We start from the raw sequence: 23241 nt of genomic DNA, 5'->3' as shown, positions 1-23241 counted from the left end.
AGTACAGATAGACCCACATGGCCCATCAATCTGTCCTTTAGGGTGTTAAAGGTAGGATGCAATATTTCTTTAAATGTGTAGTATTACTTGCGTTAGAAGTTTTTTGTATCACTTCTCTAGGTTAATGAGTTAACCTGTGCAGGTTGCCTGTCGCTCAGTTGATATTATGAGATACCTATTTTGTATAAGAATGTAGCATCATTTATACATCAGTTTACTTTATTGCCTTTCTTTCACTGTCTCTAGAACCACGTCCTCCACAATGGAGGTTGAAGCAGATTCCGCTGCAGAGATGAATGGTCAGGAAGAGGCAGACAGTGATGGGGAAGACAGCGTTAGTCAGTCTGACTCTGAGGAGGAGAGCTCTGGTTTGTTGCTTTTTGATACTTATGTCTCTTAAATTCTGTATAGCTGACATATTCCTCTTCCGCTTGGTTCTGCAGCAGTGCACATCTGTCAGAGCTTGCTTGCAGGGACATCAGAACATATGGATTTAAGGAGTAGTTACCCAAGGTTTTTGGGAGGCAGTAGAAAATCCTGCCTGGTGCTTTCCATCAATCAGAGTCCAATATTCTCTGCTTCCCAGCCTGCAGCCAAACAGTGAATAGCTATCAGAATGCTGAGTAGTGGATGTCTGTCGCTCAGACAATTTTAAAATTGTATGACATTGTACATGGCATACAATGCCATACAATGCGATGCGACGCAACGCGATTAAACACTGTATAAGCACCCTAATGGGTGCTTACAATGTGAAATGCACCCCCACGCCACCCCCCCCCCCCCACTATAAACGTGAACCCAGCAGCGAGCCCGCGAGGGGCGGCGGTGGTACCCGTCCTCCGACCTTTTAATACCCCCACTATCCACGTCGGCGTGGAGTTGAGAATAGAAAGTGTGGCGAGCGCAGCAAGCCACCGAGCCCGAAGCGTGACGAGGGGACGCGGATACCTGTGAAGCCCCCGAGGGGACTCCGATACCTGTGAAGGTATCCGCGTCCCCTCGCGGGGCTCGCCATGCTTTGGGCTCGGTGGCTCGCTGCGCTCGCCACACTTTCTATTCTCAACTCCACGCCGATGTGGATTGTGGGGGTATGAAAAGGTCGGAGGACGCGTACCGCCGCCCCTCGCCACGCTTTGGGTTCACGTTTATAGTGGGGGGGGGTGGCGTGGGGGTGCATTTCACATTGTAAGCACCTATTAGGGTGCTTAAAAGCACCCTTTATGGTGCTTATACGATCTTTCATCGCATAGGGGGCAAAAATCGCGTCGCATCGCATGCCATGCGATTAAAACATTGCGCGATGCACATCGGGGGCGCCGCTATAATACACAAGTACCCAATTTTTACATCAATATTGAGGCCTCTTGAGCACAAAAACCTTATCTCCTTGTTATTTTTTTCCCCAGTTGCTGGTTTGTTTCATGAACAGGTTCTCAAACTCGGCCCTCAGGATCCCACACACTGCATGTCTTGCAGGTCTCTCATAGAATCACAAGTGAAATAATTAGCTCCACCTGTGATCATTTAAAATGTGTCAGTGAGTAATGAGTGCACCTATGCACCTGCCGGGTGACCTGAAAACCGTGAATATTGTGGGGTTCTGTGGACCAGGTTTCAGAACTACTGATCTAATGCATTGCTGCAACACCCCTTATCCCTTTATTGTGTCTTATTTCCAAGCTTTTGTTTTCAACCTTTGCTGTTACTTAAAAACAGCTCAGGTTCTGAGTTGGATTTAAGTGGGTGAAGAAAAGGCCTGAGATATTTCTGTGCTTGATTTGACTTTGCAGTGTCTGATCATCTATTTTATTGGTTATATATTAAGCATAATCTATCTCTAAAATATAATTCCTTTATGCATTTTGGCAGAGATGGATGACCTTGATTGTGAGCGTCGCAGAAATGAGTGTCTCGATGAGATGTGTCACTTGGAAAAGCAGTTTTCAGAGCTGAAAGAAAAGTGAGTATTGCAATCCCCTGCCCCCTTTTTTATTTTTTATGTATTTTCCAGTGTTCTCTCATGTGTGGAGTAGCATCCAATGCAGTTGCCAGACTTGATGCAAATTGACATTATCATGGGTCACTGCTTCCATGGTGATTGGTTAATAGCACCTGAACTGGGGCAATAATTTTGAGTTGTTTGTCTTATTCAATAAGGTAAGGGAGGGGAACACAAGTAAGGAAATCTTTTTAACAATGTAGCAAGATCAAAATGATTAGAAGGGGGGCACGGAGGAGAGTAAGTGAAAGAGAGAGTAGAAAGATAAGAGAAAATAACAAAAGCTCTGGGCCAATGTATAGTCAAGTGGACAAGAAAGAAGTCTTCTCTCTTCACTTGGCCAACCCGTGAACGAACACACACACCAAGGAATAGGTGAGAACAATCATGAAGGATACTGATTAGAGTCTCCATTTTATATATACAATTCATACTTGAGGTTCATGAGATAATAACATATTGGACTTCATGAAGAAAGTTATTATCTTGAGGCACGACAAGCAGATATGTGTCATAGGGCCTGGAGAGCCACCATTTAACCAAGGCAACTTTGTTGTAGAACAGTAGATAATATGGAGTCTTGTGGGCACCATGTACCAACAAATCAACAGTTTATACAAGTCGTCTGGTTTGTGTACAAACTGAAGACCTGGTGAGCACCTCAATTAATGCCCATGGCTGTATGTCCATGGTTTCCTCAATGTTTTTTTTCTCAGTGAACTTACTGGGGGCTTTGACCAGTAGTGAAGAGTTTATATAGTAGATATGAGGACCCCGGAGACGACCAGTGAAGTCAGGAGGTTTCAAGAGTTATCCTGTCAGATGGTAGCTGGTGATCATGTCAACACCACAATCCACAATGCTTACTTGAAAGCTTGAGTGATAGCGCTGTTGCGTTATGCATCAGGACACGTCTCTTATAAACAAATGCCTCTTGCTTCAGTAGTTATCTGACACCGCATGGGATCACTGGCCTCAACCATCCAGCAGGATGGTGCTGCAGAAGCCAACTGTATGATAGCCCAGGTCATCTCCAACAGCGGAGATCCCTGGCCTCTTCCCTCCAACTATATGAATTTGACTTGCCTTCATTTTCACAAATGGAGGCAGTCGCCGATCACCAAGCAGAAGCAGACTGTCCTCATGTGTTGCAGGACAAATCTGCGTATGCACAGAGCAGGTTCAGCCTTTTCTGTGTGGAAATTGAGTTGGTGTAACACTTATGGTATTAGATTTACAGTGTCTTAGTCTATAGTGGAAAGGTTGACGTACATTAGGTCGACCTGGTCAAAAGATCGACAGTCAAAGGGTCGACATGAGTTTTTTTCTTTTTTTGTTGTTGTCTATGTCAACATAGGTTGTACTGCCTGCTCGCCATGCTTCGGGCACTGTGCCTCGCTGAGCACGGCACACTATTATAATCTAACGTTATGCCCACGAGGATGGTACAGTATGAATTAGTCAGTTTTTTACCCCCCCCAAAAAATGCACGAAAAACCCATGTTGACCTTTTGTCCATGTCGACCAATAGTTGTCAACCTATATTCCTCAGATAATATGATGGAGAAAACCGTTTTGGGAGTTTATTTACAGTTAAATTATTTGTGTTTTTGATATTCCTCTGCTTTCTGTATAATTTTGGTCTTTGTTATTGGAAACTGGGGAGGGAATGGTGAGGAATTCAGGGCTAACCTTTTCAAGTGCTGGGAACAACGGTTATTATACTATGTATAAACACCAATGAGCGCTCAACTCATCAATTGCTTAAAAGCTCAAATTAAGGAAACCACATTTTATATAGATTGTGCCATATAATATACCTTATTAAATGTTACTTTTTAAGTATAATTGATTCACCCTCTCTTATCATTTGAGCGCTGCTATTTGTTTTTGTTTTTAACCCTGTCAAGTGCCTATCTCATATGGAGAAATGAGGCTAATGGGGAGTACCAATAATACACTTTCCTTTTTTGAAGGTTATTTAAGGAAAGATTAACTCAGCTGAAAGCCAAACTAGAAGAAGTGGCGTCTGGTAGAGCCTTGGAATATATCAACCCTTTAACAGACCTACAGAAGAACATGAAAATCCGTATTGAAGTTGCAGGTAACCTTATCTCAGACACTAGGCTATTACTGAAGTTCAGAGTTTCTAAATATTAAATTGTTATATTACCTCAAAAAATCAACTAAGGGCACACTCTTTAGTAAACATGCGGATTGTATTTATGTCTTTTGCCAGCTCATTCCATTATGCCAAATCGAAAAGGACATACAGCCCAGATCCCAGATAGGTGATTCATGGAGCCCAAAAACAAATGTTTTGGTCACAACAAGACTATTGTTTTGCCCAATGTTGGCTGTTCTTCAGGGGGGATGCAGTTAAGATCCCGGCGGTCGGGATCCCGGCGTTCAGAATCCCGACGGCGGAATCCCGACCGCCGAAATGCCAACACTTTCTCCCTCCTGGGGTGTCCACGACACCCCTGGAGGGAGAATAAATTAGTGTGCCGAGCGTAGCGAGGCACCGGGCCCGCTGCGTAGCGAGCCCGCAAGGGGGGGCGATCCACGTCCCCCCCTTGTCGGCATTTCGGCTGTCGGGATTCCGGCGTCGGGATTCTGAACGCCGGGATCCCGACCGCCGGGATTCAATGCTGAATCCTTTCAGGGCAACCTTTTTCTGTTGTGTTGTGCAAAAACATAATGAGAGAGAGAAGTATTTGTCTTGGTGTGGTGCACCAGAGAGAAAATATAGTTTTCTTATTAAAGTATTCAGATTAACATACGTGGCTATGTTAGGTGCGGCAGGTGCGGGCTAGCAGCACCTGGGAGACAGTCTCGGAACCACGCGGCTGTCACTCTATAACTCTATTGCATATATTATACCGCAGTGTGCTACTAAAACTGCAATGCAAATTTATATAAATTGTAAAAAGAGCTATATAGCCACATATGTTAATCTGAATTAGTGGGTCCCTGCAAATACCCATATGCTATACACAGAGGTCACCTGCTTCAGCTTTATCTAATAGGTCCCCGATGACTGTACTACAATCAGCATTCTTATGGGGCCTACACACGGGAAGATTTAAGGGCATTTTCTAATTGGTCTGACTTAATTTGACTAGATTGCTGAGAAAATGGCCCTTCATCGCACCGTGTGTAGGGGCCATAGATCGTTCGGCACAATCTCTACATGTGTAGGCCCCATTCCTTTGCACAGTTCTAAATGTTTTAAATATTTTGATTGTCAAAATAAAACCTGCATCTGTTCCTTCCAGGTATTTATAAGGGATTTTGTCTAGATGTTATAAAAAACCGTTACGACTGTGAGCTGCAGGGTGCTAAGCAGCATTTGGAGGTAAGTGGCACTTTCTTCTATTCTGGAATCCACATCTTTCCTCTGTAGAGTGAGCCATCCTGACTTAGCTTTGTCTGTATCCAATTGTTTCATTTTTTTTCTTGAATGCTATATGTCATTTCATTTGGGACATGTAACCCCAGAATCTGCATTAGTATGCTGTTCTACTAAGGATGCATCTCCTCCCTGCTATTCTGTGCTCACTTCACAAATGGGGACATGCAAGAGATGAAAGATGCTTAAGCTGGGCACACATTATTACAACCATCATATAGTGTGTACCCTCAAATTCCCCAAATTGATTGATGATCTGGGTAGTTGTCCCATCTGATGTGCTGCACGTCCAATGGGACAAAGCTGCGGACAATGCAGTGTTGCTACATTATGCATGCAACGATAGATTGTGTTGCTGGGTTACAGGCAATTCAGGTGTGAGTCACATGCAAGTTGGTAATGCCTGTGATTTAACACACTGTTTAGTGTACTTTTGCTTTTGACAGTTGATCCAAGATTTCGGTATTATAAGGAATATTATCCATTTCAGACATAAACAAAAACCCAGGTATTTTCCAGGGCATGGCGATTTGACGGGTCCTGGTTATGTCTGAAAGGGTCAGACCCGGGTTGGCAGTCCCAGGTCCAATACCCTGCAGTCAACCAGGGTTATTCCCAGGACCCACAGCCCAGGTGAGTGGCCTGGTTTATGTGTAAAAGGCTCGGGTCTTGTTGACAAGGGCCATTCCTAAATGAAGTTTATTGGCAGCCACAGTAGCACTTGGAGATGACATCATCTCCAAGCATCCAATACTAGACCGAGGACCTGAGTCACTGGAAGACCCGTGTACAGTATCAAGGTTGGCAAATCGGGAATAACCCTGGTCCATCGTTCAGCTGGGAATGGGGGGCAGTGTTCGAGAAAACCCAAAAAAAGTGGGTCCCGGGGATCCTTCACTTCTAAAAATTGGGGCCCTTCCTGACCTTTTCTGGGTCCCAATAGATATTAAGTTTCTGTTTCATCTAACAACTTAAACAGAAATAAAGAAAGAAAGGTAAACAGTTTTGTAAGGCTTTATTACAATAAATGTCAACATGACACAGTTACATAAAGCAACAACATCCAAGTTTACAGGTGGGGTTATTCAGGTTCATTTGCATGATTGATTGTCTAATGGACCAAACCATGTGCACTGCAGGTGGGGGCAGATGTAATGTGCAGAAAGAGTTATACTGGGTAAACACCTACAGATTTTTCTGTCTAATCTTTCTGGTGGGAACAAAAATCTGGAAATATATAGGAGAGAATGACAATCAAAAATGTTCTCCTAAACACTGGAAAATAGACAATGGTCATTCAGACAAATTGGTTAAATCAATCTGATAACAAATTTATTCAAACAATTGTTTTCTCTTTTCCAGCATTTGGGAGCAAATGTTTATTGTCATATGCTCCCATACATTTCCAGATTTTTTGTCCCACCAGACAGATTGGACAGATAAATCTTTAGGTGTGTCCCCAGCCTTAAGGCCCCCATACACTACAAAGATATATCTGACATTGAAATTGGAGGCAATTTCCCCTGAACTCCCCCTGGACTTTTCTGGGAGTGATTCCAGATGATTTTGTACTTTGGTGTCATTTTTGCATAAGATAAATCTCATGCGATTAATTAAAGGCCCCCATCCACTATGCGATTTGGTCCCGATTTTCATCCGATTCAGATGGATCGGGCAGTGAAATTGGGCCAAATCGCATTTCTAGACACCCCGTCCGACCCGATGCGCGGTCCCGTGTGCATCGGAGTCAGGAGGTCGGACCGGCTGCACATAAGATTTGCAAAATCTTATGTGCAGCAGGGCAGGGGACGCTGCGAGGCGGGCAGGGGTTGCGGACACTGTGAGGTGGCTGGCGGGGGACGCTGCATGGAGAGAAGGCGCGGGGGACACAGAGGTGGCGGCGGACGCTGGCGAGGGTAACGAAGAGCCGGGCAGGGAGCTGTCAGTGCTGCCAGAAAAAAAAAAGCCCATACAAATGAATGGGCAGCCTGTGATTGGCTGAGCGCTCTCAAAGTGAAAGTGGTCAAAGGTGGCTATCATTGGTGCTGAACCTCATTAAAATAATGCAACCTATCATCTATAGTCTGTTATCCCATCACATAGGGGACTTTAGTCTGCAACTCACAGAGTAGATATCCTCGTTTCCAATCATTTAGATTTTTTGAAAAACTGTTAATACAGCATATATTTGATCTGTAGGGCGTAGGTAATAGTTGGGACTGGCCTTACATCAGTAACCAGGATTATTGTTGGTAGTCAATAATGGCTGATTAACAATATATTCTAAAATATGCCTTATTTGTTTGATACTGTAGAAATCCTACTAATATCTGCATGTAGATTTCTCTAGATTTGTTTAATGTGTAGTTTAGGTCTTTCTTTATAGTTACTCTGTATGCCCTATGTGAGATGTGAGATAACCCTTTGTATTCTCCCAATTGACTGCTGTGTCCACTCACCTTTTTAGTAAAGGGATATACAGGCCAATTGTCACAGTTTCTAGGGTCTTTGCTGCTGTTCTACTAATACCCCTTCCAAGCATACGCTAACATTTTCTACATGAATGCGCATCAACCCGAGTCTAGCATATGTCTGAAAGGGTCTACCCTGGATTTCACTCCTGGATCCCAAGCACCTGCAATTGACCCGGGTCTCTAAAATCCCAGGATTGAACCCGGGAGTAAATTTCCGGGTAGTGTGTCTGAAAGGGGTATAAGAGGATTAACTTTTGTGATTTTGAATACAGGCTTTCCCTCTCCAAAATGATGTGTGAAGTATTAGCTAGATGTATTTGTAAATCCAACACAACATTGCCCAAAAACATATTACATGGGGCAGGAATATGCTGGCATGAAAACCGTACCTTGTTGAATGGTTGTATCACACTAAAGGTCCATATACACTGGGTGGTTTTTTTCCAGTGTGTATGCTGACCAATGATGGGGAAAATTGCTGGCCTAAAAAATGAGCAATACACACTTTCGCCCGTTTCAGCAATTTTTTTTTTTTCCTTGGGGGTGGATGACTTTTTTTTTAGCAGGACACTATGGAAAACCATCCATCCCCTTGCTCATCTGCGGGTAATAGCAGCAGATGAGCGGCCGGGCCAGCGATGATGGGGGCTGCACATCACCGCTCATCGCTGCCCCATACACACTGAAAGCAGATGAAACCAGTAAACTGAGCGGCTTTCAGATCAAAGTCGCCCAGTGGTACTCCTTTCACCCTAATTCTTTCTTACTTTTTCACATCAAGGAAAGAGGACTATTATAAAACTTATCACGAACGCAATATTTATTTATATAAATATGAAGCCTCCACAGTGGAATATTTGTTAGCAGCTATTCTTCCTGTAGGATCTCGGCTGTGTGTACAAGTAGGTCTGGCTGCAGAGTGTCACTGTTGTCTCCTTTTTGCAGAGTGAGAAGGTCCTTCTATTTGACAATATGCAGTGTGAACTCCTGGAGCGTATCCAAAGACTGGAGGAGGATCGTCAGAGCATAGACATCTCCTCTGGTATGAGTGCACCTGATAAAATAAATAGTTTACTTTGTGATACAATAGTAACTATGGATAGCCTGAATTTAAATACCTACCTCTAGTGCATGTATGTTATGTACAATACTCTTAACTCTGTGGGTGGGTGTGTGTGTATATGTATATGTGTATGTATGTATGTATGTATGTATGTATGTATGTATGTATATATGTATGTATATATGTATGTATATATATATATATGTGTATGTGTGTGTGTATATATGTATATATATACACACGCACACACAGTTGTGCTCATAAGTTTACATACCCTGGCAGAATTTGTGATTTTCTGGCCATTTGTCAGAGAATATGAATGATAACTCACAAACTTTGTCACAACTGTGTTTTTACTCTTTTTAAATCATAATGACAACAGAAGCTACCCAAATGATCCTGATCAAAAGTTTACATACCACAGTTCTTAATACCGTGTATTGCCCCCTTTAACATCAATGACAGCTTGAAGTCTTTTGTGGTAGTTGTGGATGAGGCTCTTTATTTTCTCAGATGGTAAAGCTGCCCTTTCTTGGCAAAAAGCCTCCAGTTCCTGTAAATTCTTGGGCTGTCTTGCATCAACTGCACGTTTCGGATCTGCCCAGAGTGGCTCAATGATATTGAGGTCAGGAGACTGAGATGGTCATTCCAGAACCTTCACCTTATTCTGCTGTAGCCAATGACCAGTCGACTGGGCCTTGTGTTTTGGATCATTGTCATGTTTGAACACCCAAGTACGTCCCATGCGTAGCTTCCGGGCTGATGAGTGCAAATTTTCCTCCAGTATTTTCTGATAACATGCTGCATTCATCTTGCCATCAATTTTGACCAAGTTTCCAGTGCCTTTGTAGCTCACACATCCCCAAAACATCAGCCATCCACCTCTGTGTTTCACAGTAGGAATGGTGTACCTTTCCTCATAGGTTTTGTTGACTTCTCTCCAAATGTAACGTTTATGGTTGTGACCAAAAAGTTCATGTCACACCAGGGGGCTTAGTCGACAAGACTGAGACCTCTGGTGGGGACCTGGACCGGTACCTGAACCGGGGAGGTTGGAGAGGACCCTTGCGCATAGATTGCGCGACAGTGCACCCAGAGCCAATAAGCAGTCAGAGGTAAAATACAACCGGAGTTTATTTGCAGATGGTTGTAATAATAACAGACAGTAAAGTATGCAGGAGTAATGACAGTTCATAAAGATTGCAATACTTTACAGATATGATGAATGGTATCGATGGTGGAACATCGGATCCGGATATCGGATATGGAGATGACTGTGGGTCCGGAATGACGGACGGAAGATGACTGTGGGTCCGGAATGACGGACGGGAGATGACTGTGGGTCCGGAATGACGGACGGAAGCAGGCGATCCGGAATATCGGATTTAACGATGAGACATCGATGGTGGATGATGCTGGAGCATCGGAAGGACCAGAGTCCCGGAGCTAGGCTTGGTCGCTGGGCTGAGAGGCAGGATCACAGGCGGTGGAATAACCTGGACTTCACAGGAGATGGAACAACCTGGAACACACTGCAGCATGGAAGACAACACCAGCAGATAAACACACTTGTACGGAGACAAGGACAGCTGACCATACACTGGAGACAACTGAAGCACTAGCAATGGTTCTGAGAGCTCCCAGCATACTTATCCCCACTGGGTGGCCAGGATTGGCCGAGGAAGTATGACAGGGAGATCAGAACCAACAGGATTGGACAGCACAGACATGTGACTGGGAAGAACATGGCAGCCCCCATGTCTGCTATGGCGGGAAAGTGTGTTTGTGCACACCATGCTGGATACTGGGAGCAATGGCGGCGGACAGGTGGATTGCCGTGCACTGGGGACTGTCACTGGGAGACAGGACGCCGGCAGAGATGACGTCTGGACCGCAAGCTGAACCTGCGGAGGCACTTAGCTGGTAAGAAAGTCTGTCTGAGAGCTCGGATCGTGACAGCACCCCCCCTTTAAGGGTGGCCCCAGGACACCTTTTAGGCTTGCGGGGAAACTTGGAGTGGAACGCCCGGATGAGTCTGGGAGCATGGACATCTATGGCATTGGTCCATGATCGCTCTTCGGGGCCGTAGCCCTTCCAATCGATCAGATATTGCAGACGACCATATCGGATGCGAGAGTCCAAGATCTTACTGACCTCATATTCTGTTCCACGCTGGGTGCAAACCTTAGGAGCCTTGGGGAGCTTGGAATGAAAGCGATTCAAGACCAGCGGCTTGAGCAGCGAAATGTGGAATGTAGCTGGCACTTTCAAATAGGGCGGCAACTTGAGCTTGTAAGCTACTGGATTGACGACTCGCTCAACTGGGAAAGGACCAATATATCGGGGAGCGAACTTCATCGATGGCACTCTCAATCGAAGATTCTTAGTTGACAACCAGACACGATCTCCTGGACGGAGGGCTGGCACAGCTCTGCGTTTCCTGTCGGCAAATTTTTTGTACCTGCTTGAAGCCTTCAGAAGTGAAGAACGAATGAGCTTCCAGGATTTGACGAATTGCCGGATGGTCGTGTCGACCGCTGGAACAGAGGACACAGGTTGCAGAGTGAAGTCAGGAACTCGAGGATGAAACCCATAATTGGCAAGGAATGGAGTGACATTTGATGAAGAATGATATTGGTTATTATGGCAGAACTCTGCCCATGGAAGGAGTTGAGCCCAGTCATCTTGGGAAGAAGAGACATATGTGCGGAGAAATGCTTCAAGGTCCTGATTCACCCTCTCCGTTTGGCCATTGGTTTGAGGGTGGTAGGCTGTGGAAAACTTTAACTTGATTTGAAGCAGGGAGCACAGGCTTCGCCAGAACTTGGCTACGAATTGGACTCCTCTATCGGAGATGATTTCAAGAGGCAGCCCATGGAGCTTGAATATCTCTTTGATGAAGAGCTGGGACAGCTTGGAAGCTGACGGAAGACCGGTGAGGGGAACGAAGTGAGCCATCTTGGTGAACCGATCAACAATCACCCAGATGGTGGTGAACTTGTCAGACTCTGGAAGATCAGTTACAAAGTCCATAGAGATATGCGTCCAAGGACGATGTGGCACTGACAGTGGCATCAATTGCCCAGGAGGAGACTGACGACTGGTCTTGTGCTGAGCACATTTAGCACAAGAGGAAACAAAGTCCTGTACGTCCTGTTTGAGGGACGGCCACCAGTAGGACCTGGTGATAAACTCGTAAGTTTTCTGAATGCCTGCATGGCCAGCGAATTTTGAAGAATGCGCCCAACAGAGCAACTTCTTTCTTAGAGCTGGCTTTACATATCTTTTCCCTGTAGGGGGCGTGAGATTTGAAACTCTCGTTGCGGAGAATGCCACTGGATCAATAATAAAGTGTTGATGTGTGGACTTAGACTCACTTTCTTGCTCCCATGAGCGGGAAAGGGCATCAGCTTTTCGGTTTTGTGTCCCTGGACAGAACGACAGCTTGAAACGGAACCTGGAAAAGAAAAGTGTCCATCTGGCTTGACGGGGATTTAAACATTGAGCAGACTTGAGATACAGAAGATTCTTGTGGTCTGTGATAATTGTGATCTCATGAACAGCGCCCTCTAGAAGATATCTCCATTCTTCTAATGCCAACTTGATGGCGAGGAGCTCTTGATCGCCGATGGCATAGTTACGCTCTGCAGGCAGGAACTTACGGGAGTAGAACCCACAGGGATGAAAACGACCATCGGGCGCTTTCTGCGAGAGGACTGCCCCGACACCCACGGAGGAGGCATCAACCTCGAGAATAAAGGGCAAGGTGGTATCAGGTTGTCTTAAAACAGGAGCGGAAGTGAACCTCTGTTTCAACAGATGGAAGGCTTCGATGGCTTCTGCCGGCCACTTCGCTGGATTAGACCCCTTTTTAGTCAAGGCAGAGATGGGAGCCACAATAGAAGAGAAGTTACGAATGAATTTTCTGTAATAATTGGCAAAACCCAGGAAACGTTGAATACCTTTCAGCGAAGAGGGAATTGGCCAATCTTGGATGGCCTGCAGTTTTCCTGGATCCATTTGAAGACCGGAACCGGAGACAATGTACCCTAGGAAGGGTATAGACTTCACCTCGAAGACACACTTCTCCAGTTTACAGTAGAGATGATTAGCTCGCAGCCGGGACAGAACCTCTTTGACCCAATAACGATGTTCTGTGATGTTATTGGCGTAGATTAAAATGTCATCGAGATATACAACTACATGACGATACAGAATGTCCCGAAAAATCTCATTGACGTAGTGTTGGAACACGGCTGGGGCATTGCTGAGCCCAAAGGGCATGACGAGGTACTCATAGTGGCCGTCTCTGGTATTAAACGCTGTCTTCCACTCGTCTCCCTCTCGTATGCGGATGAGATTGTATGCACCCCTCAGATCGAGTTTCGTAAAGATGGTTGCACCGCTGACACGGTCAAACAGCTCGGTGATGAGGGGCAACGGATATCGGTTCTTTACTGTAATGTCATTGAGGCCGCGATAATCAATGCAGGGACGTAGGCCTCCATCCTTCTTCTTGACGAAGAAGAATCCTGCGCCAGCAGGAGAAGTCGAAGGACGGATGAATCCCTTTGCCAGATTTTCCTTGATGTAATTGGTCATGGCTTGATTCTCTGGAAGAGAGAGAGGATAGGTTCTACCTCTGGGTGGTTCTTTGCCTGGGATAAGTTCAATAGGGCAATCCCACGGTCTGTGAGGAGGTAGGACATCAGCGCCAGACTTGCTGAATACATCTGAGTACTCTTGGTAGGGAAGAGGCGGAAGGTCTGCTGCATCGGCTGAAGAATGACGAGCAGGGAGTACCTTTTGGAGACAGGTACCAGAGCAGGAAGGATCCCAGGAAAGGATTTCCGATGTCTTCCAATCAAGATGAGGATTGTGAAGACGGAGCCAGGGTAAACCCAGAACCAGAGCATGAGTGGCTCGGGGTAAAACCAGGAAGGACAAAAGTTCAGTGTGCAGGACTCCCACTTTTACTGTAAGTGGCAAAGTTCTGCGGGAGACTGTCGCATCAGGAATCCTACTGCCATCCACAGCAGTAAGGAAGACAGTCTTGGAAAGACTTTCAGTGGGCAACCCCCACTTGCGGACCAGTTCTGCAGTAACGAAGTTGCCAGCGGCACCGGAATCAAGAAGTGCGGAGACAGTCTTGAAATGCTGACCAACTTGTAGGGAAACTGGAAGAACACAATCAGTTGCTGATGGAGAGGACTTAATTACTCCTAGCCTACCCTCTCCTTGACGGGCTAGGAGGAGGAGTTTTCCTGACGCTTTGGGCATGCAGAAATTTGATGTGCAGGATCGGCACAATACAGGCAGAGTTGTGCCAACCGTCGACGTCGACGTTCTCCTGGAGACAAACGGAAGCGGTTTATCTCCATTGGTTCTTCTTTGGAATGGACCGCAGGAGCAGTGGGTAAAGAAGGCGGAGGAGTTGGCACTTTAACTGGAGCGCTCTTGTGACGTTCTACAGCCCTTTCTCGGAAGCGTAGGTCTACTTTGATACACAATGAAATAAGGTCACTTAGACCTGGGGGTAAGTCTCTGGTAGCGAGTTCATCCTTGATACGATCGGATAGGCCATGCCAGAAAGCTGCGTATAAGGCCCCATCACACCAAGAGAGTTCAGACGCCAGAATCTGGAACTGGACCAGATATTGCCCGACGGAGCGGGATCCCTGTCTGAGACGGAGGAGTTCAGTGGAGGCAGATGCTGATCGCCCAGGCTCATCGAAGATACGCCGGAATGTTGACACGAAGTCCTTGTAATTGGACAGGATGGCATCAGATCTTTCCCATAAGGGAGACGCCCACTCTAATGCTGCTCCACACAGGAGGGAGATGATATAGGCGATCTTGACCCTTTCAGTAGGGAAGTTGCTGGGTTGCAGCTCGAAGTGAATCTCACACTGATTGAGAAAACCTCGACAGGTCTTGGGGTTCCCATCATACTTGGTGGGGACAGATAGATGAAGGCGAGGTGCAGCAGCCATTACAGGAGGATGAACGGGACTTGGAAGTTCTCTGACAGGCTCAGGGCCACTGAGAGTGGTCTGTAGCTTATCCAGCCGGGAAGACAGATCTTGCAGACAATGGATCACTTGGCTCTGCGCAGCCTCTTGCTGATCCAAGCGAACAGCCAGTTGCTGTACAGGGCTGGGTGGAGAAGCTTGGTTTGCGGCTGGATCCATTTGGCTAGTGCTTACTGTCACACCAGGGGGCTTAGTCGACAAGACTGAGACCTCTGGTGGGGACCTGGACCGGTACCTGAACCGGGGAGGTTGGAGAGGACCCTTGCGCATAGATTGCGCGACAGTGCACCCAGAGCCAATAAGCAGTCAGAGGTAAAATACAACCGGAGTTTATTTGCAGATGGTTGTAATAATGACAGACAGTAAAGTATGCAGGAGTAATGACAGTTCATGCAGATTGCAATACTTTACAGATATGATGAATGGTATCGATGGTGGAACATCGGATCCGGATATCGGATATGACTGTGGGTCCGGAATGACGGACGGGAGATGACTGTGGGTCCGGAATGACGGACGGAAGCAGGAGATCCGGAATATCGGATTTAACGATGAGACATCGATGGTGGATGATGCTGGAGCATCGGAAGGACCAGAGTCCCGGAGCTAGGCTTGGTCGCTGGGCTGAGAGGCAGGATCACAGGTGGTGGAATAACCTGGACTTCACAGGAGATGGAACAACCTGGAACACACTGCAGCATGGAAGACAACACCAGCAAATAAACACACTTGTACGGAGACAAGGACAGCTGACCATACACTGGAGACAACTGAAGCACTAAGCAATGGTTCTGAGAGCTCCCAGCATACTTATCCCCACTGGGTGGCCAGGATTGGCCGAGGAAGTATGACAGGGAGATCAGAACCAACAGGATTGGACAGCACAGACATGTGACTGGGAAGAACATGGCAGCCCCCATGTCTGCTATGGCGGGAAAGTGTGTTTGTGCACACCATGCTGGATACTGGGAGCAATGGCGGCGGACAGGTGGATTGCCGTGCACTGGGGACTGTCACTGGGAGACAGGACGCCGGCAGAGATGACGTCTGGACCGCAAGCTGAACCTGCGGAGGCACTTAGCCGGTAAGAAAGTCTGTCTGAGAGCTCGGATCGTGACAGTTCAATTTTGGTCTCATCACTCCAAATGACTTTGTTCCAGAAGTTTTGAGGCTTGTCTCTGTGCTGTTTGGAATATTGTACGTGGGATGCTTTGTGGCATTTGCGTAGTAATTGCTTTCTTCTGGCAACTCGACCATGCAGCCCATTTTTTTTTCAAATGCTTTCTTATTGTGCTTCTTGAAACAACCACACCACTTTTTTTCAGAGTCCTGTATTTCAGCTGAAGTTAATTGTGCATTTTTCTTTGCATCCCGAACGATTTTCCTGGCAGTTGTGGCTGAAATTTTTGTTGGTCTACCCGCCCGTGATTTGGTTTCCACAAAATCCCTAATTTCTTCTTCCTACTTCATGGCAGCCACAGAATAGGTTCATCCCTCTCTCCCTTGTGTAGTAGACAGGTAGTTTTTCCCTAGGACACGCCCTCTCTTCTCACTCTCCTATATGAGCCAGCTCCTCCCCTTTGACACTATAAGATAGGTCATGTAGTTTTTTTTTTTCCCCCTTACTAGTAGGCGTTATGCTGCTGGTCCTGGGCAGTGAAGGGATGGTGGTGCCTATATCCCTCATGGAAGTCCTAGTCTGTGGTGTGGATATGGAGTGAAACCCCTTTCCAATCTGTGGTGTCCCCCTCCCATGTGGCCGGGTGCCGGTGAGTGTCCAGCGGCGGGTCCGTGCGGCAGCATGGCGCTTGCGCGGGTAGCGTGTGTCTATCCTTACACATGCTGTGCCAAGTGCTGGAAGGTGGGTGGGCGCATGGCTATGACGCACCTCTCACCCTTTCTGGTGCAGAGGGGGGTGCGCTGCGCATTCCAAAAGGCGGACGTTCCCTATATAATGCGCCTGGAGGGTGTTACAGGCGCTGGCAGAGCTGGTCTGTGTTAATAGCAGTGGTTGGTTCCTATTACCGGTGGCCATGGAGAATACCTCTCAAAAAGCAACAGTATCGCTGCCCATAGTTAGTAGTTTCTCTTGTTTATTGTAGTTTGCCTTCTGCTACTAAGAAGAAAGCAAAGAAAAAGACAGCTAACACATGTCTGGCCTGTGATAAATCCTTTTTGTGGGTGAAGAGTCACTTTGTCAGGATTGTGTTAAAGAGTCCACTACTACTGCTGGCACTTCATCACAATTGACTGAACTTATGGCATGGATGAAGAGGAACTTTGTCAGAAAGGAAGAGTTTCAGTATGATAAGAGGTCTAGGTCACAGACAAGTTTGGAGTATGATATAGAATTTGATTCCAAGGAGGTAGGCTCTGATGAGGAAGGCTCCTATGTTTCTAGTGTGAAATCAGGTGAACTGGTTGAGGAAGAGTGTCTCTTTAATTTGGAGCTCATGGAAATTGTTCTTAAAGATCTTTAGAAGACCTTAAATTACAAGCAACCAGTAAAATCTGAGTATGATGCCCTATTTGAAGATAGGTCTAAGAAGGGGAGATGTTTCCCTGTCCATAAAGTGGTGAAGGAAAAATGGGCCAATGCAGATAAGCGAATTGTCTCAGCCAAGTGGGTGGATCGCATGTACCCTATTTGATAACCAGGAATTCCTTAAGTGGTGTAATATTCCCAAAATTGATGTGGCACAACCAGGAGGACCATTCCCTTGGAGGATGGCGCCTCACTAAAAGAGGCCATGGACCAGCGATGGGGAGTGTGTTGAAGAGACTACACATCTCCAGCTCGGTTTCCATGAAATCAGGAGTTGCTATTGCTTCCTCAGCTAGAGCACTTAGAATTTGGTGTGCATCTCTACAGGAAGACCTACAAGAGAAAGTGGCCAGAGAGCAGATAAGCAAAAATTTGGCGCAGATACAATTGGCAGTAGATTATATCTGCGAGGCCTCACTAGATGTGCTGGACTATTCGGCTAAATCTTTGACTTCAGGAGTGGTGGCAAGGAGAGCCCTGTGGCTCAAGTCCTGGGCAGCAGACTCCCACTCCAAGAACAAGCTCGCCACTCTCCCATTTGACCTTTTTGGGAGTAAACTAGACCAGATGATACAGCGAATGTCTGGAGGCAAATCTGTGAGACTACCACAGTATAGAAGAAGAGCGGCAAATTATTTCCCGAGGCAAAGCTTTAGACAAGCTAGGTCATATAGGCCTGGCAGGCCATTTAGGGAGAGATATGCGTCTGGCACATCTAGAGTGTTTTTTCGCCAATCTGTTAAGCGAGGCACCCAAAAACAGCGACAGTCTATATCCTGTGCTAAGGTCCCAGTAGCAGACTGCTGAAGTTTGCTCAAATTGGAGGCAGACTGTTCGGGACAAATGGGTGTTGGAGGTGGTCTCCAGGGGTTATCGGTTGGAATTTCTTTAAAAAACAGTTTCAAGGCTCCCCAGCCCAGGGGCAGAGAGGGAAGCTCCAAAGTTAAGCATAAAGAACCTAGTAGACTCAGGAGCAGTCAAAGTGGTTCCAGAAGCAGAGAGAGGTCTAGGCTTCTACTCACGTCTATTTGTCATAAGAAAAAGTTCTGAAGGACTCAGAACCATCCTAGACTTAAGGTATCAGAATGACAGAATTTGGAAAACGAAAGTTTCACATGGAAACAGCCAAGTCCATTCTAATGGGCCTAAGAAGGAATGATTATCTCATTTCCATAGACCTAAAAGACGCATACAGTAGTTCCATGTCCCTATTGGAGTGCAAGACAGAAAGTACTTACGTTTTTGCGTGAGAAGAAGCCATTTTCAGTTCACCTGCCTTCCATTTGGACTCATGTCCTCACCAAGTGTGTTTACAAAGGTTCTGGTAGTATTAATCGAATGTTTTAAGACAGCAAGGTGTCGCAATATGGGCCTTTCTGGATGATCTTCTAATCTCGGCACAATCAGAAAGCGAAGCTGTCGCCGCAACAGAGGTCGTTATATAATTTCTCCAAGATCATGGCTGGCTGGTCAATTGGGAAAAGAGCCATCTGGTCCCCATGCAAAGAATCCAGTTTTTAGGTATAGTCATAGACACAGTGAGATTCCAGATTTCCCTAACGGAGCAAAGATGCAAGAAGATTCAGCAGCTGGTTTGCAAGGTACAAGAGGATGGAAGAGTGTCGCTCAGAATGGCGATGAGTTTACTAAGGATGATGTCATCGACAGTAGAGGTCGTTCCTTGGGCCAGGTGGAATATGAGGGCATTGCAGTGGCATCTCCTAGAATACACCAAAAACCAAGTACGGTTACAACGTCAAATCAGACTGCCACAGTCCGTAAAAGATTCCCTGTATTGGTGGTGAAGTGGTCAGCTGGTGGCCAGAACATTGTCCTTGTCAAGCCCACACTACATAGTAGTTACAACAGACGCAAGTGCTATAGTTTGGGGGCACATTGCCTGGGCAAGTCAGGTCAAGGTGGCTGGTCCCCTCAGGAAGCACAGCTATCCTCAAACCACAGAGAACTGAAGGCGGTTCGTATGGTAATAAGAGTCTGCAGTACAGATATTGTGAGATCTCACCTTCGGTATTTTCGGACAATGCAACCACAGTCTCATCTATCAACAGGCAAGGAGGGACAAGAAATTGGCCTCTGCTGGAGGAAGTACGGAGCATCATGCTATGGGCAGAAGAGCATATCTTGTCAATCTCTGCTCTCCATGTACCAGGGGAGGACAATCAGCTGGCAGACTTTCTAAGTCGAAATCGCATTCTGCCTGGAGAGTGGGAGCTGGAAGACTCCGTTTTTTTCAGCTGGTGGTTTGCAGGTTCGGCCAACCACAAATATATATCATGGCAACAGCAGCCAACAAGAAAACCCTTCAGTTCTTCTCCTGGTTTCCAGCTCGAGGTTCCTTAGGAGTAGATGCCCTGTCTCACAGTTGGCAGTTCAACCTGGCATATGTCTTCCCACCATTTTTACTCATTCAGAGTATTATGGAAGATCAGAACAGACACAGGTGATAGTCATCCTGCCATATTGGCCCAGAAGAGCTTGGTTCCCCATGGTGAGGAGCATGGCAGTAGCAGAGTCGTGGTTTATTCCAGTGTCTCCAAACCTGTTGAGACAAGGACCAGTAAAAGACCCTCGAAAATTGTGATTAGTGGCTTGGAAGTTGAACATAAGCAATTGAGTGATAAAGGTCTTTCGCAAGTGGTCATTGACATTCTTCTACAGGCGAGAAAGAAGGTATCCTCAGATATCTATCATAGGATCTGGAAGATCTTCGCTGTATGGTCTGAGGGCAAATTCGAATTTCCAAAAGCCAGCATCTCGCATGTCCTTCAGTTTCTTTGTGAAGGTTTCAACAAAGGTCCGGCAGTGGCTACTTTGATGGTTCACATTTCCGCATTAAGTGCCTTATTGGATGAGAGACTGACTGAGCACAGTTTGATAAAAAGATTTTGTCAAGCAAATAAAAGAATCAGACCATGGGTCAGGTCGGTGATTCTCCAATAGGATCTCAATTTAGTACTGAATGGACTCATGTCGGCCCTGTTTGAACCTTTAGACAGGGCCAACCTAAAATTCCTAAGCCTGAAGACGCAGTGCAGAACGCTGCACACTGCGTCCTGCTTACCGCCAGGCAGACTGAGCAGAGCAAGTGTAGCGGTGCACCTTCGCCGCTGTCACTCATAGCAGATAAGCCGCGGCGGCTTATGCTTATTGCTGCTCTCCCCGCCGAACACTGAGCAACCCAGGCTCACGGCAGTATAAGGAGAACAGAACAATACACTTACTCCACTGCCGCCACCAACAGTATGCACCTCTCTTCCACACTTGTATCTGCAATAAAACCATTCCCGGATCCGAGATGCCAATTTACTGTGTTAACACTGCCATATACCGATAGGGTTAGAATAGCAGTCCAATACATCTATTAACAACCAATAAATTCTGAAGGGAGACATACCCTGGGGCCCCACGGTGTGAGGATTCTTTATCCTTTTGATTTTTTCACTGTTTTGTTTCATGTATATGTGTTTTATATTTCATTTTTTTTTTTTTTTAAAGATAATTGAATAAAAGTGAAATTTTACTATTCTCTAAGTGCACCACACAGAGACATTCTTTTCTCTTTTTTGTGCCAGTAACTCATTGTGTCCTGTGGTAACACACCCCCAATCAGGTATACGTCACGTTGACCAAAACTAATTCATAAGGGATCCACCATTAATTAACCCCAGATATTGTCTGTGCGACTAGTCACCCCCCGAAAAACCCTTTGTCTATCTTTTTTTATATCCCTTTCCTGTTTTATACAGTTCAATTGCCTTTTCCCGCAGATCCTTTGACAATTCTTTTGCTTTCCTCATGACTCAGAATCCAGACGCGTCAGTGCAGCACTGGATGAAAGATGGAAGGCTCTTTCAGGAGACCATAAATTCACTGACAATTTATATACACACACACACACACACACACACACACACACACACACTGATTACAAGCAAACAGATCACAGGTGAGGATGGTTACCTTTTAGTAGCCATTTAAACGCATTTGTGTCAACTTGTGTGCATGTTATCAGGCCAAATTTCCAGGGTATGTAAACTTTTGGGTAGTTTCTGTTGTCATTATGATTTAAAAAGAGTAAACACATTTGTTTGGAATGGTCATTGTTACATTTTTGAAAAGGGGCACTTAATCCTTGCTGTGTTACCTTGGTTTACTGTTGCGCTCAGTCTACAGACATTTACAACAATGGACTTAAGGGGAGTATTCAATCCCTTGCCGTTATTAGCGACAGGGGAAATAGCGTTGGGTGCCTATTGAATGCTGTCTTTCTTGGCACCATTAAAGAGGCATCTCAGCAGAACGGACCTGATTTTAGAAGCAGTCGGGTCCGTTTTGCCTAAAACGGCCATGGATTGTCATGATCATGTCCGTTTCTCACGGACACACCCCCTTTTGGGTATTCGGCAGACGGGACATTGAATTCCTCCTGCCGAATAACGCGCTGAGAACGGGCCAGGGTCACGACTGTCGGGACATCCCGACAGTCGTGACCTGGGATTGAATACCCCCCTTAGTACGGTTTTGGGGTAATATAGTTTGTTCACACTTTTGTTTATATATTCTAAATAAATGTTATTCTCTAAATACAGTATGTCCTCCATAACTGTGCCCCAGTGAATGGTTTTATTCCCCCTGTTACTAATTATTTCCTTTATTAGAATGGTGGGATGAAGAATTAAGATCCAAACGAAACCGCAAAAAGTGGGATCCGTTCCGATCTGAGAAGAAGAGGAGAGTCCCCTTGGTTTCTGGTATCCTATGAAACATGCACAATGATAGTGAGCTGTATGGCTCACTGCTACTGCTCATACACCAGTTACAAAGCTTCTTGGGGAGTAGTCTTGTTAACATACTGTAGATACATAGAATTTAACGGCAGGAACCATTTGGCCCATCTTGCTCTTGTTATAAAGTTTTTATGGGGGGGGGGGGTATTTATTTTCCTCTATACATTGTACTAGCCTCCTTCAAATTAATCCATCCAATCTCTTTATAACTCTAATGGTGTGTACACACTGTGAAATTTACCTTTCAATTTTGACTGTATAGTCAACATTGAATCAGGATCGCATATACATCGAATGGAGATCGAACATGGTTTTAAGCTTTCGATCCCAATTCGATGTGGATGCGTGTTCGTGTTCAGATGAAATCGAAAAGCCAAATAGACAGTGCAGCAATGACTATATAGTGCAAATTAAATGTAGATAGTATGGATTGAATGTAAATAGCACATGAGTTAGCAACAATTAAATAGCAATAGAATCTTCGTGAAATAGCAAAGGAATCTCACCATTACCCTGTAATGCAGGGGGTCGGCAAACTGGCCCTCGAGAACAACCAACAGCTCATGTTTTCCAGGCCACTTGTTGATTTGTAGAATTGTGTCCGTTAGGAATTTACTGCACAACATTTGAAAATGTGACAGTTAGTAGTGACGGTATTCTGATGGCTCACAGATAATATTTAGGTAGACAGCCAATAGGTCAACATGCACTAGGTTGGCGAGTTTGTAAACCCTGTAAGGGGTTTGCCTGTACTTGACCGAAATTGAATGTATTTCTCCACACAGATGAAAAGTATTTCCTCTGCCTCCGCCATGGCAGCCATCAAGAATGGGGTATCTCCCTGCTGGGTAGTGCTTTGGAAAGGAAAAAAAGACCTCTGGCTCCTATAAGAAGGCTCCTCCTCC

At 45.8% G+C, this 23241-nt stretch overlaps 1 protein-coding gene across 3 annotated transcripts in view; it reads left to right on the top strand.

The window, feature by feature from the left end:
• The window catches only part of BRMS1 (BRMS1 transcriptional repressor and anoikis regulator), a 34285-nt gene that overhangs the window by 875 nt on the left and 10169 nt on the right, over window positions 1-23241 (top strand). For all 3 annotated transcript variants that reach the window (XM_083165038.1, XM_083165037.1, XM_083165036.1), the window contains exons 2-7: window positions 247-368; window positions 1873-1963; window positions 3979-4106; window positions 5281-5360; window positions 8834-8930; window positions 22208-22300. In XM_083165038.1, coding sequence (XP_083021164.1) covers window positions 263-368; window positions 1873-1963; window positions 3979-4106; window positions 5281-5360; window positions 8834-8930; window positions 22208-22300 — 595 coding nt within the window. In that variant the 5' untranslated portion in view covers window positions 247-262. The remainder of the gene's footprint in view (window positions 1-246; window positions 369-1872; window positions 1964-3978; window positions 4107-5280; window positions 5361-8833; window positions 8931-22207; window positions 22301-23241) is intronic.

This window comes from Crinia signifera, chromosome 11, assembly GCF_055691185.1.
Source record: "Crinia signifera chromosome 11, ASM5569118v1, whole genome shotgun sequence".
NCBI lineage: Eukaryota > Metazoa > Chordata > Amphibia > Anura > Myobatrachidae > Crinia > Crinia signifera.
The sequence above is the reverse complement of the archived record's forward strand: the minus strand, read 5'-3'. Positions and strand labels throughout refer to the sequence as shown.